This window comes from Centropristis striata, chromosome 2 (genome assembly GCF_030273125.1).
Source record: "Centropristis striata isolate RG_2023a ecotype Rhode Island chromosome 2, C.striata_1.0, whole genome shotgun sequence".
Lineage (NCBI taxonomy): Eukaryota > Metazoa > Chordata > Actinopteri > Perciformes > Serranidae > Centropristis > Centropristis striata.
Window position 1 is genome coordinate 39044787 of NC_081518.1, and position 20658 is coordinate 39065444.

Consider the following 20658-nt stretch of genomic DNA (forward strand, 5'->3'; position numbering starts at 1 on the left):
TTGTATCATTCTCTTTTTTTAGAAAAAAAAAAAGACGAAAAAATAAGTCAATAAACAAACAGAACAATTTCCTTACACGTTGTCATGGCAAGATGTGACAGATAAGACTCTGATTCTACGTTATCACCACCTACAGAACACAGCTCTACAGTTAAGAACAGACATGACGTCTCAGTCAAGGACAAGATGACAAACAGGAGGAGAATCCAGGCGGCTGTTCAGGTTGGATTTGGATCCGCTGGGAGAAATGAACAGTGGATTCAATAAAAAATAATCCTCCTACATTTAATAAAATGGTCAATCCAGGTTTATGTCTAGAAAGATCAAATCAAGCAACAACATGTGAACTAAAGACTATACACCACAGGACAGTGCAGAACAAATAAAGACGGGGTGAACGAAAGAGGTGTTTTCTCTGAATAACAACACCAGCAGTAATATTGGCGCTGAGCTGCAACATGCATACAACAGGATTCAAATCCAATTCAAGTTATGAGTCCTCTCTCTTTCCTTTTTTTCCAGCAGGGAATGAAATCAAAGGACAACATGGTAACATGAACTATATCACCTTTCAAGTACAGACATATTTTCATCTTATAGTCATCTTTATTTTACACAAACCTCAAACAAAACAAATTTTTACACTGTGTGTGTATGTGTGTGAGAAGAGGACGAGCAGTATGAGAAATGATAAAAAGGAAATGACAAACACTAGTTTAATATGATGTGACAGAAATGCAGCCTGGGGAGCTCAAAGAGGGAATATAAAGCAACCACAGGGTCATGTAGGCAACCAGACAGGTTTTTAACATTTTTAATCACACAGCCAGCACAGCATGGCCTTTCTTCCTTGTCTTTCCATTTCAGTTTAAGCTGATTCGCTCCCAAAAAGCTCTACCCATAGCTGTACAGTGGTTGAGGCCTGGAGGCTGCAGGAGTTTGGCTTTTCAAGAGAGGATTTTCTCCCGGGTTTCAGGCAGCTTCAGAGCTACCAGACCTCCGCAGACGAGGGCGGCGAAGGCCAGAAAGATGGGGATGATCTTTGTGACGCCGATGAAGGCTGCAAAGATGAAGCTTGCAAGGATGGCGGCAAACTTACAGATCCCATTCAGGATACCGAACGCTGTCCCTCTGCAGAGTCACAGAGACAGAGAAAGATAACATGACTGACTGATGGATTGAACATGGAATGGACTGGACTAAATGATGAAATAAAGATGTGTAATTCTATGTTAGTTTTCAAGAAGACTCTAAAATCTAAAATTATCAAGGGTTACAATGAAATTTGATTGAATTAGATTTTTCAGTTTAAGGTATCATGTGTTTTGTAACAATGTGAATTACTCAGTTAATGTAATGTATATAATGTAATGTATATGCATGTAGATGGTACAGGAGAGGCAAAAATAAGCCTTGGGGCTTCAGCCTATTCCTTTTTCGGTTGCTGTCTGATGGACTCTTTTGTAAAAACATGATTTTATTTTGTTGTCTTTGTTTTTTGTTTTTTTTTGTAACCGAAATAAAGCATTCATTCAAATAAACATGTTTCATTTTTTTTTGTGTGTGACTGAATTGCTATCTGGCAAAAAAAATAAAATACAAAAACAAATATTGTTCCAGTGTTAGTTCAAAGTGTGCTGGCTGGAGTTATCTTATCAGATAACTTTGTCTTTGTCCAGCTGAATACGATTTTCTTTTAAATCCTTAGCTGGGATGCAGAAATGAACTTCTTGATGCAAGGAAACTTCAGACATGCAGATAGGAGGAGCCTGACATTGCACCTCCTGAGCCACAGCCCCCTATTTTCATTGATAACAGAAACAGATTTCTAATTTCTAACCCAATGAGTGTTCGATTTCATACAAAATGAGCAGGCTCATAATATAGCTAGTTAGCTAACTGAGTCTAACTATGTGTTTTGGTTGACACTGGTCTCCACCTGAGAGACATACTTGGACAACCACACAGGTTATATATGTTATTGTTCATTAACTGAAACAATAACTTTTACTTTTAAATGACGAGCAGTTATTAGGATGAGGACCATCTTGGTAAATTAGTATTACTTGAGTTGCTGTAGCGCACTCTCCGAGTGGCAAAGCGTACTCTGGGCACTCTGTCTGAGGACTTATTTTGATAGTTAGTTTCATCATTATTTTTACAGTCTATATCATGTCTCATAATAATCATGTCTTACACTGTCATCCTCACTGTCAAGAGCCTCTTCTATAAAAGGCGTTACATTTTGTATTAGTCAAATCAACGGAAAAGTTTTTATTTTATCCAATTTAACTAGAATGCTCTTTTCATGACTATAGCATCCACATTTTAGTGTTAGGGTCAGATTGGATTTGAGAAAGCTGCCCGTGACATTTTGGCTCCCTCACATGATTTTTAAATACACTGTATGCAGTAAGCTAGTTAGCTGTGCATGTTAATGTTAATGTTGGACAGTAAATCATATAACACACTATTTAATCAATTTCTTACACATTTTTCTTGTGTTTTTGGTTTTGAAAGGTAAAATGACTCCACCCACCAAATTCTTTGATACTATTTGTCTCTCTTAACACAGACGCATCCACACCATTTCAACACATGGAGAAATTAAATCCTTGACTAGCCCACTGTTGCTTTAAGTGACACTTACCAAGACATGACCAGGAAATTGCTGTTAATGTGTTTATGTTATGCTCTTTTGAAGGGGCAGAGATCACACTGTGCATATCAACCAGTGGTAATTGGACTGTACCTTTTAGAGGAGGGGTAGAGTTCCACAGAAATGACCTGGAGTCCGTTCCAGGCCGCCACGCTGGCACCGTAGAAGAGACACTGCCAACATATTACAGCTCCTTGACTGAAACTTAGCAGCAACAAGAAAGTGCAGGCAGACGACGCCAACATAGAACCACCTACAGAGAGATAGATAAAGACAAAAACAATACTTAAAATGACGTGTCCAGGGTTATTGTATTAAGGCAAGGCAAGGCAAGGCAAGTTTATTTGTATAGCACAATTCAACACAAGGTAACTCAAAGTGCTTTACATACACATTAAAACAGCAAGACACAATTGAAAACAGTAAAAACAGTCAATTAAAACAGGGGAATAGAAATAAAAATATAAATAAGATAAAATAGAACCTGGTCTCAGAAATCCGTGAAATAGCCACGGATTTCGCTTAACTCAAAATCCGTGGAATAGCCACGGAATCGCTCAAATTTCCGTGAAACTGACACGGATTTCGCTACAATGCAAGTTAAAGACAGTTAATAAGTTTTCCTATTGGTTTGTTCCAAGTCACGTGACTTTCAAGGTTCCGGCGGTCAGAACAAAAAACATGGCGGACAGTTCTCTCATTTTTAGTGAAAAAATTAATATTTTGACTTTGTTTCTGCATGAAAATGGATTTTGATCACATTTCTAGCGAGAAATATATGTTTTATTTTCTAAATATTCACTCAGTGAATGTACATAATCACTTTGTGGTGAAGATCTCGCCAGAAAAATATGACTGTCATTAACTTGCATTGTAGCGAAATTCGTGACAGTTTCACGGAAATTTGAGCGATTCTGTGGCTATTCCACGGATTTTGAGTTAAGCGAAATCCGTGGGTATTTCACGGATTTCTGTGAGACCATGTTGATAAAATAAGATACAGCAGGATAAGAAACGAGATAAAATAATAAAAAGCACAAATCAAACATTGTGAAGTTAAAAAGTAAGGGCAGTAGAGTAGAGCAGTTAAGTGTGTAAGAGTGTTTTTAGTCCTGATTTAAAGGAACTGACCGCTTGGGCAGACCTCAGATCTACAGGTAGTTTGTTTATTTATACTGTATTTCCCTTGTGATCTCACCTATAATTCTGATTCGTCCTATCTTGTCCATGAACAATGCTGAGATGATGTTGCCTGGCAGCACAGCCAAACTGCCCAGGAAGCTGACCATGTAGATGACGATGTCATTCTCCTCCTGGAAGTTCAGATGGCAGCCTTTTTTTGGGTGGAGGAAAGTGGTGTTCTCCATTCGACAGTCTTTGAACTTTTCCTGCCAGAGGTCTGGAGAGAACAGAGGGTTGTTAAAGGAAAACAGTTTTTGGTTTACATTTTAGAATAAGCTGTAAACAGTTTTCCTCTATTAGTGCTGGAGGAAAAACATACTGCAAAGTATTTAAAGCTTTGACTAAGATGACAGTTTTAGGCCAGTATTAATGTTTTAATATGTTAAACCACTAATTGGTAGAGTTTATTGAGCCCAAGACTTTAAGGAGCCAGCAGTGTGAAAATGCTACAAACATCTTATTGCAACCCTTCGTTAATAATTTTACCTGTATTATAGAATACGGTGTTTTTGATAGTGCAGTTCTCAAAGAAGGCGTTGGTTGACTTGACATCCTCAAAGTAACAATTTTCAAACAGAGAATCTTCAAACTTCACAGACTTGATCTCAATGTTTGCAAACCTAAATGAAAGGAAATTAATCTCATTAGGCAGTTGTGACTTTTAAGAGCATGACCCAAATAGTCACATTAAAATATGAATATGCTGTATACATATTTGAGTTGAGAAAACGTACTTGTCATGGATGTACTCTCCCTCGCGGTGGATCTGGTTGACCAGAGAGAAGTTAAAGTGGAAATGTTCGACCCGTTCCCGGTGGAACACTTTGACCTTGGACTCGTACTCCTCGTACTGCATGTATTTGATCATATCAGGAAACCACACTCCCAGCCCGTGGTAGCTGGTACACATGAAAACATACAAAACCTGAGTGCATAGTAATACAATGACCTGCAGAACTAGATAATATCACAGGAAGTGAGAGTTTTTAATATTACCAGTGGCATTCTTTCTCTCTTCACATAGCTCTGCCTCTGAGAAGTTTATGAATATCCACTTTCAAAATATTCTAAAAATGCATGATTTGAATGCAAATCTACCAGCAGGGCTTTTAGTAGATTCTAGTAGGATGTGTGTTTGGCTCAAATCTCAACATGGGCATACAAAGTAAATTACCTGAAGGCCAAACAGAACCAGACAATAACCAAGAAGAGACCTTGCAGTCTGAGCTCTGGGGCTGATAGCGACATGATGTTAGCCATCACCTGAAAGAGGAAAAGGCAGATCATTAATGGAGAGATAGACATGTAGGGTTAGCAAACAGGATTGGATCTAAGACCTGTTGTGCAGACCTGTTGCAGCATGGTCATGTGCCTGACGGTCCATCGCTGGAAGGCAGTTCCAGTGTCACTCTGGATCTCAATGAACTCGTCCTCTTGAGTTTGTGGTGTCTTAATGTTGGTGGCCTTCACACAGAAAAAGGAGTTTGGATATATAACGTTGGAGCATTATTTCACCCCCTTCCCAACAATATCATCACATTATTGGTACGAATGGATCCCTATATTAGTAGCATTGAAACTGAGCCCATTGCAGCCTCTGAGTCGAGGTTAATAACTTATTTGTATATGATGCAGTACAGCTGTATGGAAGCATCTGTATTGGTTATATTTCTCCACTCATTTATTGACATTTTTTATTTATTTGTCACCCATCAGATGCATTTACTAAATATTTTTTTCACCATAGACATGATGGCTTTTGTCACACTCAGAAAAAAAATAGTGTAACTCAGCGGTTCCCAAACTTTTTTAGCCGCGCACCCCCTTCTATGTCCCAACAGTGTTGACACACCCCAAATCCCCCACACCTTCAAAAAAAACAAAATGCAATAAGCTTTTTTATCGCAATATTAAAGGCGGCATATTTAATCATGCTCAAATGACCAGAACACACATATAATTAAATAATCACACAGTTTCAATATAATGCAACAAAGTTATGTGCAAGCTTCTACTTTTAAGAGCAAAGAGGATGATGACAGGCTCAGGATCAGAGGCAGAAAGCAGATAATTTGGGGAAAATGTTATCATATTTTGAACCGCGTTGAACAAAAAATGCAGCAAGTTTAAATGAGCATGGAGCTAAACAACCCGTCATCATAACGCAGGTTGGAAAAATGGAAGAAGATAACTTCTTCTACGCTTCATTTTAAGATGAAGTGCATTTTGAATAGCCTACATTTATTTATTAATTAATTTATTATAGTTATTATAGTTTTTGATTTTACAAAGGAAATGTTTATTTGTGGGGGAAAAAAATTAAATTGTGTAATTATCAGACCACCATTACATTTTTCATCTCGCGCACCCCCTAGTGGCAGCTCGCGCACCCCCAGGGGTGCACGCACCACACTTTGGGAATCCCTGGTGTAACTAATGGCATTAATGATGACAATAGTAGCGGGACCCTGAACCCAAATGCTCTGCATCTATTGTTAATGGTATTAATTACACCTGTGCTGTGCGTGCGACGTGTCAAAATGACAGCTGTGGAAAAAGCCTATTATGCATGCTGTCTTGTGTTTCAATGGAGCATTGCAGTAATTGATGTTATTTGTGACAGCTGAGGATATGATGCATATTTATTTTGTTAATGAGGAGCTAAATTAAAAAACTGTTGGTGAGTGAGCAGTGTTACTGTAAATGAAAGCTTACAGTGAAGACTCTCTCTGGCTCCCCCTTGGCCTTCCAGTTGGTGTCGTGAACTCGTCGCAGGACCATCCAGGCCTCATCATGCCGGGCACTCTGAAAGAAACACGCACAGTTAGACTTATCCATGAATATCTACGCTACCTTAGTTCTGAAGGGCCCCTTTTCTATCAGAAATCAAAAAAATCTGGATTAATTTTGAGCAGATTGTGGGCTGTGAATATTGTATCAGAGAGGACTTTTCCACTTATGTTTAAGGAACTTTTACTGCAGTTCTCTGTATTATTATCATTCTTTTTTTCAACAATCATAAATTCTTGGACATATTCAGTGTTAATGAGTCTATTTAGCACAGAGGCGAGGCTTTGTGAATATTGCTTGTATTCAGGTTTTCACCCTGCTCTTGTAAGATTTTTTTTTTAAGTTATGTTTATCTCTTAACCCTTTATCAGGCGAAGAACTATATTTGGTAACTTCAGTGGATATCAAAATAGGGTCGAGAAAAAAGCTGCAAATTTACTGGTTTAAAGTGGCAAATCTACAAGGAAAAAAGTCGCAGATTTAAGAGATTTAAAGTGGCAAATCTGCACAAAAAAAGATGCAGGTTTATGAGATTTAAAGCGGTGAATTTGCGAGAAAAAAAGTTGCTTTTTTTCCCACTTCTCTCTCGTAAATCTGTGACTTTTTTCCACGCAGATTTGCCACTTTAAATCTCTTAAATCGGCAACTTTTTTTCTTGTAGATCTGCCACTTTAATCTAGTAAATTTGCAACTTTTTTCTCGAAATATTTTTATTTTGGATATCCGCTGAAGTTACCAAATACGGTTCTTCGCCTGATAAAGGGTTAAATAATAATACAAACTTTAAAAATAACTATTTCATTTAATTTCCTATACAGAAATGAGTTAAATGCTGAGATATAGCCAACTGGATTTTTTTTTTTTTTTTAAAGATGTCTTAAAACCAACAAGGCTCTGTGACCTCTGTGAAGCTTTGGTGACCCCCTTAGTGAGAGTTGGGATCACCAGGTTGGAAACCAGTCTTCTCCACAGCCAGTTTCTAAAGCGTTCTGTAAACCTCTCAGGGTTTATCACGTCACATTTATTCCCCACATACACTGCAGCCAGATGCAGTTGAGTAACAATGTTCCCATGAGGTCTGCCTCTTATCAGATGGGGAAATGTGTGATAATTTGGGGCTGTGTGATATGAGCATATTAGAGCAGCTTTGCTGTAACATACAAATACAATACCACATGTGGTTAAAGGTCTGACAATGTCCTGGATGAGAAACAGGGGTGGGTGGTGTTCTGGTGGCGCCTTAGCAGCCTTACGTTAACTTTGCACAGCAGTGGGATGCTGCTGAGGTGGCTCATGATGATTCAACATTTTTTAACCAATCACAGCTTGTTGTTTTATACTGCACAGCAAAAAAGGAAAAGTTGGGTAAACTCAAAATTTCAAGGCAACAAACTTCGATAACATTTTAAGTTGGCCAATTAAACTAAATATTTTAATTATGCTCAACTCTGAATTCAGATTTTTGTCAACTCAACTGTAAGTTGTACTGACTTATAATTTTACATTGTAATAACTTTTAATCCTTACTTCTGCAATGTGCTGAATTAGCACGATTGTAACGCTGCTATGAAATGTCAGTTTATGTTGCGACCACAATTTTGAGTTAGCATTGATACGCTAATGGCTACTCTTGTAGCTGTAACAAGCAGCGCCGCTAGCATCAGTTAGCCGCTAGCATCAGCTAGTTAGTTTTGCTAATGACCGAATTTCACCGCTTTCCTGCATTTCACAACAAAGAAATAAGAGTTAGCAGAACTATTGTCCCTTGTTGTGAACCCCAACTTAAAGATATAAGTAACAACTCACCAACTTGTTTTTGAGCAGACAACTGGCTTCCTTTGTTGTGCTAATTTACATTATTGTCCTAAATGTCAGTAATTTATATTTCCAAGTTTTACCAACTTAAATCACTGTTTTAGGCCAAAAAAATACAAGTTGGCTTTTTTGCAGTGTGTAGGCTACACTGACATAATGAATAACAGAATAGAGAGCGTACAACTCATTGTTTTGTTGTCTCAATCTATCCTGTATAAGCAGTACAGATACAAAAACACACATTTTAACATTGGATCTGACCTCCAGGAGGAAACGAGGGCTCTCAGGCATGAACACAACGCCAACGAGTGCAGCCAGCGCAGGGAAGAGACACACCAGAATAAATAGTCTCCAACTGTGGATCTGGAACTCCGTACCGATGGCGAAGCCCCAGCCTGCAAAACAAACCAGTAAAAAGCATGATTATATTTCAAGAACCTTTAAAAGTCCAAATCACTACCCTGTAACAAAACACTTCTTTCATTATGCAAAACTTACTTTGTACATCCAAATAAATATTTAAATCACAACTCATAAAAAAAGTAAAAAAAATCCAATTAAATATTAGTATTGCAGAAAAACGCTTCCCAACTAAAACAAAAGATCTACTTTTTCGTGAGCAAGTTTTTATTTGAAACATTGCATGGATTGAAGAGTTCTGGTAGCTTGCAGACTTTTAACTTATTTAAATGTAAATTATTCATATTAAATTGCTCTAGGAAATTCTCAAGATGAGGCACATTGGCAAGCACAACTATTAATTCAGTCGCATTCTGTTGTTCATGCAGACTGGGAAAAAAATCCCACATGTCAAACAACTAAATCCTCCTCCAGTGAATTAAAACAGTATCTCTGGTTTCTGAGATGATGTGCAGCATGTCTGAATGTTTGTGTGTCGACTACATGTGTACGTCTGGTTATATGAATCAGTGTGTGCGTGTGTGTGTGTGTGTGTGTGTGTGTGTGTGTGTGTGTGTGTGTGTGTTACCATAGTGAGGGATGATTCCCCAGGCGGTGAAGGAGGCGTACAGGCCTCCCAGCATCCAGAACATGCAGAGCCAGCTCAGATGTTCTCCACGTTTATCCATCTGCAGGAACTCAGTGAAGTAGGTGTACACTATCGGGATGGATCCGCCAATTCTGGAGGAGGAATCATAAGAAATCTCAGAAAATAAATGTCTTCCATTACTCACCTAACACACTCATTTCGTCTATCATTCTCTTAAGTTTTTAGATGTTCTTGTCAAATGCATCTCTCTGTGGTTTTGAGTCTCTTGATGGTGATTTTGTAAAGGTTTAGAGGTTTTTATTCTTATTATGTATTTATTTGTTGTATACATCTATAGTGTTTTTCTTTGTTTTATTTTTCATAATTTATTATCATTAATCTATTTTATTTTTTTAATGTTTTTTTTAATCTATTATTTATCTTATGCTGCTGAAAAACACCAAAATGTCCCCTCGTGGAGTAATAGTGTATGTCTATGTTTATGTTTGGTCTCTTAAGTGTCTGTAGTTGTTTTGCACCATTTTGTAGTCGTTTTGCATCTATTTCTAGTCATTTTGTGTGTCTCTGTGGTTGTTCTGCCTCTTTTCAAAGTGTCTCTTTGCACCTTTTTTCATCTCTTTGTTAGTGAGTTGTGTCATTGTAGTCATTTTATGTTTATTTTAGGTCATTTTGTGTCACTTCCTTAGTGGTACGTGTCTGTTTAAGGGACATTTTGCAGGTGAAGGCCAGAGGATGAGGGACTCCTGGTAGGCCCGCATTCTTAAGGGGTTTTTTTGTTCAGATTTTAAGACATCTGTCTGTGCCTCCACTCACACACATTGGAGATAAGGAATTACATTTTTTTAGTGCTCAAACCATTAAACATTACATTTAAAGAAACTCAACAGCAATTTGTCTGCAGACTAAATGTCCCTGTGTGCAGCTGTAAACACTTTTCATTGGAATTACTTTCTACTGAAGAAATTATTCCTATGTAAACTGTTGGCAGCATCTTGCAATAATTTAAGGAAACTGGCCATTAAAAATAGATAAATGACCAAGCATAAAGGTTTATAACTTAAGAGAAATTTTTTAAAACATGTTATGTTGCAAATGCTGTCTGCTTTCTCAGAATGTACACACACAACTTTATTATCACACCATCCATCAATTCATCCACCTGTGAAATGACAATCAAACCTGTGAGTTAAGACCCAGATTCTAGAAAGTCAGTTTTCAATATATATATTTTTTTTAATCTGTTTTTTTTTTTTTGGAGGTAATGACTAGTTACTGTTGGTAACTGAATACTTTGTAGATTGGGTTTGGTGGTTGTTTGGGCTCTCAGTTTTCAGGGTGAAAACAGAACTGACCAGACCAGAAAGTCTGGTAAAAAATAGTGAGGAAATTGAGTTCATATGAGGAGATTGAATGTTTTCTGTCTGGAGCCAGCTGATAGAGAAGTTTCATCACAGCTGTTGGTCAGGGGCTCAGGCACCCTCACATCTTTGGCATCTTTTTTTTTTTCTTTTGCATTTATTATCACATGGATGAGACATGACACGGACACTTCCTAGATAAAAATTATATTGAATAAAAACTACTGACATTTCCCTATGCAAAATTAGTTCAAACAAACTTTAAAAATCTGTGAAAGAAATGTCCTACAGTAGAAAAGTCACGCAACATGACGGAGAGAAAAACTGGTAGCAACACCCCTACACTAAGTTTGACATCAAGACAATCACTGGCATTTAAGAAGGTTTCTCCAGAGTCTGCCTGCTCCTTGTGTTTTGTGAAGACAGCAAAACAGGCTCAGTAATGACTAACATGGGGCTCATTATCACAGTGAATCAGCAACAGCTGAACGTTTTATTTTGGTGACCTTGTATTTTTTGGCTTAGCAAAAAGCTCAAACATCAATATTGCGGGCTGTGGGTACACTCAGGCTGCAATCATTATCAAAAGAAATGTGTCTTTGAAAGATGCAAAATCAATCTGTGTGCTGCAAAAGCTTCACCCCGAGGTGCTGACGACAGCAGGAAGTCAGCAATAAAAGTCAAATTAAAAACAAGAAAAGAGCGTTGTTCACTTGTTTTAATTGGGATCATAAAGAAATGCTCGGATGAAGTAAATAAACAGAAATCTCCTACTGTGAAGCGTACAATGTAAAGGTGTTATATTAGCGAGGAAAAGAAATAAAAGATTGTGTCGACTGGTGTTGCTGAATTACGTCTTCTCTCTACCTCAAGTTATCCCTGAAGGTCCGCGGTTTGTTTTCACGGAAGTGCTTCTTATTACTCATCTTACTTAAATGTCAGGTTTGTTATTTGGGAACAAATATCGTCAGATACAAATATAGCAATGTGATTTCCGCCGAAAATCTTACAGGCACTTGTTTCCACTAAAAGGATTCATTATGGAAATGTCATTCATGGTGTGTTGTCTTTCTTTCAACCCTGCTTCCCATACAAGAAAACTGCATTCTCAATTACGTTTCAAGACAGACGGACATTTTTTCCTGGATTATGTTTTAAACACATGGCGAAGATTTTAAAAATGGTTGCATTGTGGATAGGTTTAGGCAACAAAACTACTTGGTTAGGTTTGTTAAAATATCTTGCTTCAAATAAGTACATTTATTTTCATTACAGTAAGCAAATATTGTATAGCAAGTATTGGACTACAAGAGAGTTAAAGGACTACAGAAGTAGTTACCAAAAGCTTTGAATAGGTCGATTGGGTTCGCGAGGTGTGGTAGCAGCAATTGTGCAGAACTGGTCAGGCAGTTTTGTTGTATGGATCATGATGTTTATGAGACCTGCTGCTTTTTTTTAAGTGAACCCTGAAATTGTAAATGCAAATGAAAATGTGTCTCACCCAAAGCCGGAGCAAAACCTGAAGAAGAGGAAGAATCCGTAGCTTTGGGCGAAGCAAGACAGGAAGGAGAAGACCAGGTCGATAGTCAAGACGTAGATCAGACACTTCCTCCTCCCCATCTTATCACACAGACCCCCCCACACCAACGCCCCCACCATCATGGCCACGTACACCAGCAGACCTGCAAATACACACACAAACACAAACCTTATTTGAAGGCAATTGACTTTTACACTTCAAGGTCAAGTTTCATCTCATACACCCAATAAAACTTAATTTCATTGAAACACACAGTGTAGACTCTATACAGCAATGTTTGTAAATACAATACAGTTGGAATACAGTAGAGCAATATTCAACATGTTACATAATTATTATTATTATTATTATTATTATTATTATTATTATTATTATTATTTTTTTTTTTTTATTAGCGAAGAAACAAAGAAAAGAACAGTGGACTACTTATTAGGAGCCACAATATGGAAACAAAACACTAAAACACAATTCTAGACAACAAAGACTCAGAAACATATTTACAAATTAGACAATGTACACACAAATAACATACAAAGAATAATATAAAGGATAACCACAACAACAAAAATGAAAACAACGATACACCATTACAAAGCCCAACGGCAAAAACAGACGGACGACAAAAAAAAAAACCCAACATGTTACATAATCATCATTTCTTTAACAAATCAAATTTCATGATTTAACTCTGTTTGAATTAGGGGAAATACCAAAGAGTCACCTACGGTTGTGAAAGCAGCTAATATTGCATCCTCACCCACGAGACAATGTGTTAAATTGTTGAATTGTTTATCTTTTTTTCCAAGTTTTCCATTTTTTAGCATATATGCTTCCTTATATTTACAGTTTTGTAATATAGGTTTTTCTATAGACAAAACGACTTGTTAGACATCTATCTGAGGAGCTGGAGCAAGCTTTTACAATTTGTATCTACAACAGTATATTCTTTTCCTTAATTTACACTGAATTGAGTGTACATTTCAAATACTTGTATTATATTGTATTGAATGGTTTTGAATATTTGATGCATGAGTTTGAAAAAAATCCTTATCTGTTCATGTTTTATTTGCATCAACCGCACCAAGATCTGTATTTAATTTCTTATAGATATTTTTAACAGCTCTCAAATACTCTGAGCTAAGGTCAGTATATTACAGCACCTACTGTGTCTCTTTAAAAAAATCAATTTAAGAATAACCTCTATCTGAACTGAAACTCAGAGCTATCTCAGGGCTCAACGTTTTCTATTACATAGTTTTTCAATTGCAAATCCTTTAAAAAAAACAATATATATATATATATATATGTCTTAGTTTATATTTATTCTTTACATCCTTAAATTAAGCACCAAATTATGGTTTGTAATTTCCAATGATTTCTACACTTTTTTACACAGTATCCATGCCTCCCAGTGCAGTTGTTGCATTTTGTATTTGCACACATATATATATGCAAAGAATGATTACTCAAAGAATGATGCGCTAATGTCCACAAGGGGGCTCCCTTTACCCTCATATGAACACAGGCATAGAGAAATCATCACACTTTCCACTGAAATTCAGCAGGACGCGTCCTTAAATCAAATGTTCCGAATATTCACAATGAAGAACCTAAAAAAAACACCCAAACTGATAATAGCATTCCCAGAAATATGAAGAGTATGAAGGGTCATAATGATATTGAGGCATCTAAGAATGCATCGCAACAATATTCACCGTTGATACATCTGCCTTGATAAGTCTTGTGACATTTTGCTGTTCTTTGGTTGCATGCTGAATTGATGCAAAATTTTATTTTGCTCACATTTGATCAGCAGATTTCCACTCTGAGTCACAGTGACCTGGAGCTTTTCCCAGCATGCGCTAGACAGGAGTTCTTCTCTGCCATTTCTTTGTGTTATAAAGCAAAAGCTCTTAACAGCGACCAACTGTGCTGCCCATTACTGTAACAAGAAGATAAAACTGATTATGTACTTCCTCCTTAGTGTCTGGGGCGAGTAATACACTCTCCCCCGCCGTCTGTGTCAGGACTACAACCTCAGCCATCCTCTTCACCTCTTGTTGTTGAAACCTTCAGACCCATAACCTCCTGCCTGCTCCATGTTTTACTACACACAGCCCTAATTACAGTGGGACTAAGCAGCTTAACAGCACGTGGAGCCATAGTGTGCACCTTCGCTGTGGATTACTAGACTATCCAAATGTTCCGGCGCTCCACACATCAAGATGCACCTGCCAAACTCATTCAACAAGAGACTGCTAAGGGCACCCGGCAAACAAAGAGTCAAGGCGAGCATGTCACCTAATATCTTGGCCAAGTTGTTGCTTAAGGCAATGTGTAGGCCTTAGGTACGTTACACGGACAAGTTGACAGGGTGGCCTTGTGATTAGACAGCCTGTCCTTCAGACTGGAGGCCCAGGATCTACCCCTGCAGCAACAAGCCTCCATGTACCTGTTAAAGAGTCCTTGAACACAGTGAAGACACTGAATCCCTGGTGGGGGAAGAACATTTTTACATTTGGTTGCAGTATTAAAAGTGAAAGCCCTGTGCATTTAGCACATAAAGACACAGTGAAAAAATACCACAGAGCATACCTTCTCCAAACATACAATAGAGCTACCAGACTGTACTGTCTAAAGAAATGCTAACCCTAACGTACCATGTGAGTTTTATGAATATTGCACAATGCACACCATGCATGATACCAAACTGGCATGATAACAGTGAAAAGCCTTTATGTAATAATCTGCTGCATTTTCCTGTGATGTGGGTTCAGTTTTCTCAGATTGGCTAAAACAGTATTCAGTAATGATTCCAGTCAATAAATGGGTATAATGTCCAAAATGTTGCAGGCAAACAATTGTAACTTTTATTTACAATTGTTTGCCTGCAACATTTTGGACATTTTGGACATTTTGAACATTTTACCCATCGCTAAATTAAAGCTGGTTGGTTTGACTCTTGACTTTGTTTAGATTTGAGACTCAAGCAACTAACCTAATGACATCTGAAACCTAATCAAAAGTCTGTTTCAAAAGAGTTTAAATTACTTTTAACAATAACAACACAAGATATCTATATATTTTATAATATGGCACCGTTGCAACTAATTTTACCAAAATATCTTAATACAAGGACTCCAACTTAGAAAAAACGACTACATCATAGCAAAAATGGTAACTTCTTTTATATAACATGTTATTATAGGAAAGTTAGCAAAGTTACAGCTTTGCAATTGTATATTATGTAAAATGAAAATGGAGCACAGAAGTCATGCAACAATGACTACATTTTCCTTGGAGCAAATTGAAGAAGAGCTGGATAATTTGCATGAGCAGTGAAGCCTTCATTGCTTACCGGACAAAGAAAATCTCTACAAAGCTTCAATCAAAAGGAAGAAGACATCATTAATGTGGACATCTTGTTTGATTGACATGTAGTGTCAATTACTGCTAAGCACTATTTTAGATTATCCCTTTAATAGGAAGCATTATATAACCAGCTAGAAATTTATGCATGACCTTTTAATTGCAATTTCGGTTTTATTCCAGAAATGCATTAGCTAGAATTTCCTTCAGATAAGTGTTTAAATTGCAAGCCTGGGATTAAAATACCTGCCACCTTTGTCTTCTTTGTTTCCAGCATTGTGTCTCCCACTATTAGTCTCCTGTGTTTTCACGCTATAGATTAAACAATAAAGCCACCATTCTGGCTAAGTGCACAAACTATCCTCCTATTTTTAACAAAAGGTTTGGGAGTCTATCTGCTATCCAAGACTAGGGTTAAGATTAAATACATTTCTGCTCTAGTGAATGGAGCATGAGCATGAATCAGAAAGGATCATTCTGCAGATCTACTTCATATTCTCAGCCAATGATCAGTGCTCCCCTCACGCTTCGCACAAACAGACGCTGTGATTTCATTTTCGCCAGGCCTTCCTCCTGCTACCACAGCCTGTCAGAGGCCTGAAGCGTATCTGACAGCTCTGCACCGGGCGCTGCAGGCCGCCAGGCTCTCTGACTGCTGCAACATGCTCCATATTAGCCTGGGAACACACACTGAATACAATCACCATCGGGTTCCTCATCAATCTCTTGCAATGCCTCATCCCAGGAGCCTGTTGTTAAGATGAAATGAGCGATGTGCAATCTGCCACATCGCCTGGTTTCACACGAGGCTTGGGAAATAAGGTGAGGGGCTTTAATTTGCAGTTTGGTTGTCTGCACAGAAAGTGAGAAACAGGCGCTTTCAAGGTACATTTCCCAGTAAGTTAGGTCTACACTGCATACAAATTTTAGAATCATTTTTTGGTGTGTTTACTGTTGTACAGTATTTCAAGTCAAGATGGCAGGCAACTGAAATAAAGGACACACCGTCCTTAATACACAGTATTTTCAACATTCAAACTATATTCAGCAGGCAGTTATTTCTACATCTGGTATTTAACATAATTAAACAATTAACATGTGCTGTGGTTTCCCTCAAGTCAACTTCCAGACGCTTGCAGTACCAATGCCAAGGCTCACTCAATCGCTTTCTCTACTAGGACACACAATGTTGGTTATGTTCAAAATTTTTGCATTTGCCTAAAAAGAGCCAAGCTTTTTTTTTCCACATAATTTAGCCCCAGCGGCTGTCTGACGCAGTGGTCTGCATCCATGTGCCATCAAGAGCCAAACATATGCAGGATTTTGTTTCAGCCAAGCACGACAGCAGATCATTTCACTGATGAGTTCCTCCTCTCTGGGTAAAGATTGGATCTCTTCAACACATCATTATAATGAGTTATTCTTGTAAGTCACCAAAAGGCTGTTTAATTGTTTTGGAGAAATGTGTTTGCTAAATCAGTTTTTTAGCTATAATAGCTGCATGGCTCAAGGGACGGCAATGTCAGTCTGTCGATTCACCACTTTGGTCCAGACTGCAATATGTCAGCAACTTTAGACAGATTGTTGTGAAACTGTGCACAGACATTCATTGTACAAAAAATGATTCATTATTTTAACTTTGACGTCATCTGTTAGTGGATTACCATTTTGAAGCATTGCATTTGGCATTTTTGTAATCACAGCTTCTTTTTTTTTTAGACAGAACTAGCCATATTTGAATGAGAGGATGGATCTAACCTGTCCATGACAAGGTAGTCAAGCCTGCTTTATCAATCTATTTTACTCTAAATGGGAGAACAATTTAAGAACATCTGAACAGAAATGAACATCATCCTGTCTCGAAGAAGACTTGAAACTAGCAATTGAGAACATTAGCTCATTAGGGATGTGTTTACTGAGGTAATGAATCAAGTAGATGTAGCAAAATGTTCTCAATGATTTCTATATAATCACACTTCTTTTGCAAACAATCACTCAGTTGCCCCATGCTGGCCATTACAAATAATGTAGGTTTAAGATAATGACAAACTAAAGCCATGTTTGTATTTGTTTTCACCACAATAACTGAGCAGAAACCTCAGTTTTTCCACATTTTCCCTCCATTTGCTGTCACTTACCAAGCAGTCCTTTGTCAGAGTTGGTTATGCACATGTCCTTCTCAGCACTGGGCAGAACGAAGCCCACCACGAAGCCGTCCACTCCGTCTGCCATTAGCGCTAGGCCCAGCACGAGGAACAGCGTCCACTGGAAGCGTCCATGGCCGCAGTCCTCCATGATGGTCTCGTACTGCTCTGGCAGACATTCCTCCTCTTCTTCCTGCTGGGCAGCCTGACGGGCTTTCCTCCTGGCCTCCATTCGAGCTGCCCGCCGTGCCTCCTTGATCTCGTCTGGGTGGGGGATGCCTTGGTACTCCCCCTCATACATCTGCTCGTCATCGTCTGCACCCTCGGTGGCATCACTACGAGCATCCTCGTCCTGCGGAGGGTAGTCCGTCTGGTAAGGGTAGCCATCTTGACCTCCTCCATCTTGGGTGTAGGTGTACTCTCCACCTTCTGTCACCTGTTGGCTCACATTGTTGTGATAGGGGTCATCCATGGTTCCTGCTGGGTGAAACTTTTCCTGGTAGCCGTCGCACTTTGAGGGAGCTCAAGTCGTCAGCTATAATGGCATAATCCTCCCAAGGAGAAGTGAGTTGCTCTCAGTTGCTGCAGGAACTCTGCGATCTTCTGAGGAGTCTTGGTCTCAAACTGAAGGCCTCAGCGGCTACGGTGAAAGACTATTGCCTCTCGTGATTTGCACAGTGCTGCATGCTGAACCTGAAAGAATAAAGCACATGGCACATCAAAACTGATCCTTCAGCAGAACAGCAAAGAAGAATGCACTTGTAGAGCAGATATATTGCTATGCAACAGGCCCCTTTGGGACGGCTTGTGACCTGCCAAGTCAAGTCACAATTACAGTCTCAAAGGACTGCACAACATTAATATTATGGAAACTTTAAGAGTACAACATGACCTTTGACTCTCTTTGACAAAATGATGATGAAAATATAGAAGTATGTGATTTGCCTACAATGTAGCTTGTAATTGGAGAAGGGCAAGACATTTATTTGTTTTTAACTGAACTCTCACAGTTTTAATTGTTTTGCTTTTTTTTCATTCTTTGCTTTAGATCCCTATTCTGTAAATCCTATAAATGTTATGATATTAATTAATAAACTTGTAACATACTCTGAATTCTAAATATATTTAGGTTATTTTTCTAGTCAGAAATTAAAAGTGTCATTAGGCAGGAGAGAGCGGTTCAGGATTCCCAGTTGTAGGCTGCGTGTCCTTCCACACAACCAGATAATCTCATTGTCTCCCCGCTCAGATTCAGTGACGCCATTTTGATCCATCACACAGCGCTGCTGCAAGGATGACACATTCAGATTTGTCTTGATTCTTACAGTGACCAGAGGCCAGAGGCACCAACGGGACGACAATAACACAAATTACATTACGTTTTAGGAATATTGCTGGATGTTATATGCTTTACTGACATGATTAAATGACTTGTGCAGTGAAGTCAGGCACATATTCTTACAGACCAAGCAACCTGAGGATGGATCGTCTGTAATTTACAGATAACAAAAGATGACATATTGTGGAAATTTGTTTTGTGATGACAACCAAGCTGCATAGCTGAAGGCCAAATACAGCTCATAATCAATGAGAAATGACTCAGACAGTTTAATTATAATTTAATTATAATAACCTTTATTAAACCTCCATGTGCTCAGTCTAGTCCAACTCTTCTCAGAGATTTTAATTTTTTACTTCTCCTGCAACTACACCTGCAGTCCTGACACTAGCACCATTTAATCTAGCTGCTAAATTCTACTGTGGAAATTACAGAATGATGGAAAAACTAAAAATGCTAATTATAGTATATGCTAAAGCATAGTAGCAGTCGTACAAGTAGTACAAGAGAAGAGCCATAAAGTCAACTAGCTGAGACTAGTATCGAAAAGTTTGCTAATATTAGCTAATATTAGCCTACATAAGCTAGCGGTCAAACCAGACCAAGTTGGCGAAGTACCAAGCAGCCAAGGTTGCGGCAGCAACGCCCCCAAATGTATTATAATTAAAAAAGATTACATTTATATCTAAGAGAGTTATTTCTCTTTTTAAAAGTTATGTTTATCACTTAAAGAACATGACATGTTCTCTTACTTCTGACACATTACTGATCACAACTATTTCAAGGTTCTCGTACTTTAACTGTTTTTAAAAATGTTAGAGATTAATTAAGGATCTAAGACTATTTGCCACAGTGTGTTGCATTTAACATCTATATTCGTAAAAGGTTTTTTTTGTGTGTGGCTCCAAACAGCAAGAGTTTGTTTCTCATTAATGCTTTTAACTTTTAGCTTTTAGCGCTTAATCACATGTTTTGAAACAAATTAATTATTATGGTTAAAAAAAAAATCCAATCCATTTGTAATGCTTTGAACCGTGTAGCACAAGGCTCTTTGCAATATAAATTTGAACTATTTGATGAAAGCACAAATGACTGGTTCAGTCCTTAGTGTAGTATCACAATATAATTTCTCTGAAAGACCTTTGTCAATATTAACATTTTGCCCGACTCATGTTACATAATAAAGTTAAAATATTCCATATGTCCATAATATATATATATATATATATATATATATATAAATAAATATATATGTATATATTTTTAAATAATTAGTAGTATTTTGTGCCATTTTTTGTATTGCTTGTTATATGGATATTACTTGCTTGATTCAGAAACAGTTGTAGTCTTTTCATCTGACAAGTGGATGGTTGGTTTGGGTTGGTCTGTCCTGGTTTGCAGCCAGGATGACGAACACTGTAATTTAATCCAGATTAAGACTGCAGATTTTTTC

At 37.9% G+C, this 20658-nt stretch overlaps 1 protein-coding gene across 1 annotated transcript; it reads right to left on the reverse strand.

Moving 5' to 3' along the window:
* Positions 1-770: 770 nt before the first annotated feature.
* Positions 771-18338, reverse strand: sv2ba (synaptic vesicle glycoprotein 2Ba). Its single transcript, XM_059354384.1, has 12 exons — positions 17861-18338; positions 12315-12495; positions 9435-9586; positions 8708-8841; positions 6557-6646; positions 5192-5305; positions 5016-5104; positions 4576-4740; positions 4328-4461; positions 3858-4058; positions 2753-2912; positions 771-1131 (listed from the first exon to the last, which is right to left on the reverse strand). Exons 1-12 carry the CDS (start codon positions 18336-18338, stop codon positions 948-950), a joined length of 2082 nt encoding a protein of 693 aa, XP_059210367.1. The 3' UTR covers positions 771-947.
* Positions 18339-20658: the final 2320 nt, after the last annotated feature.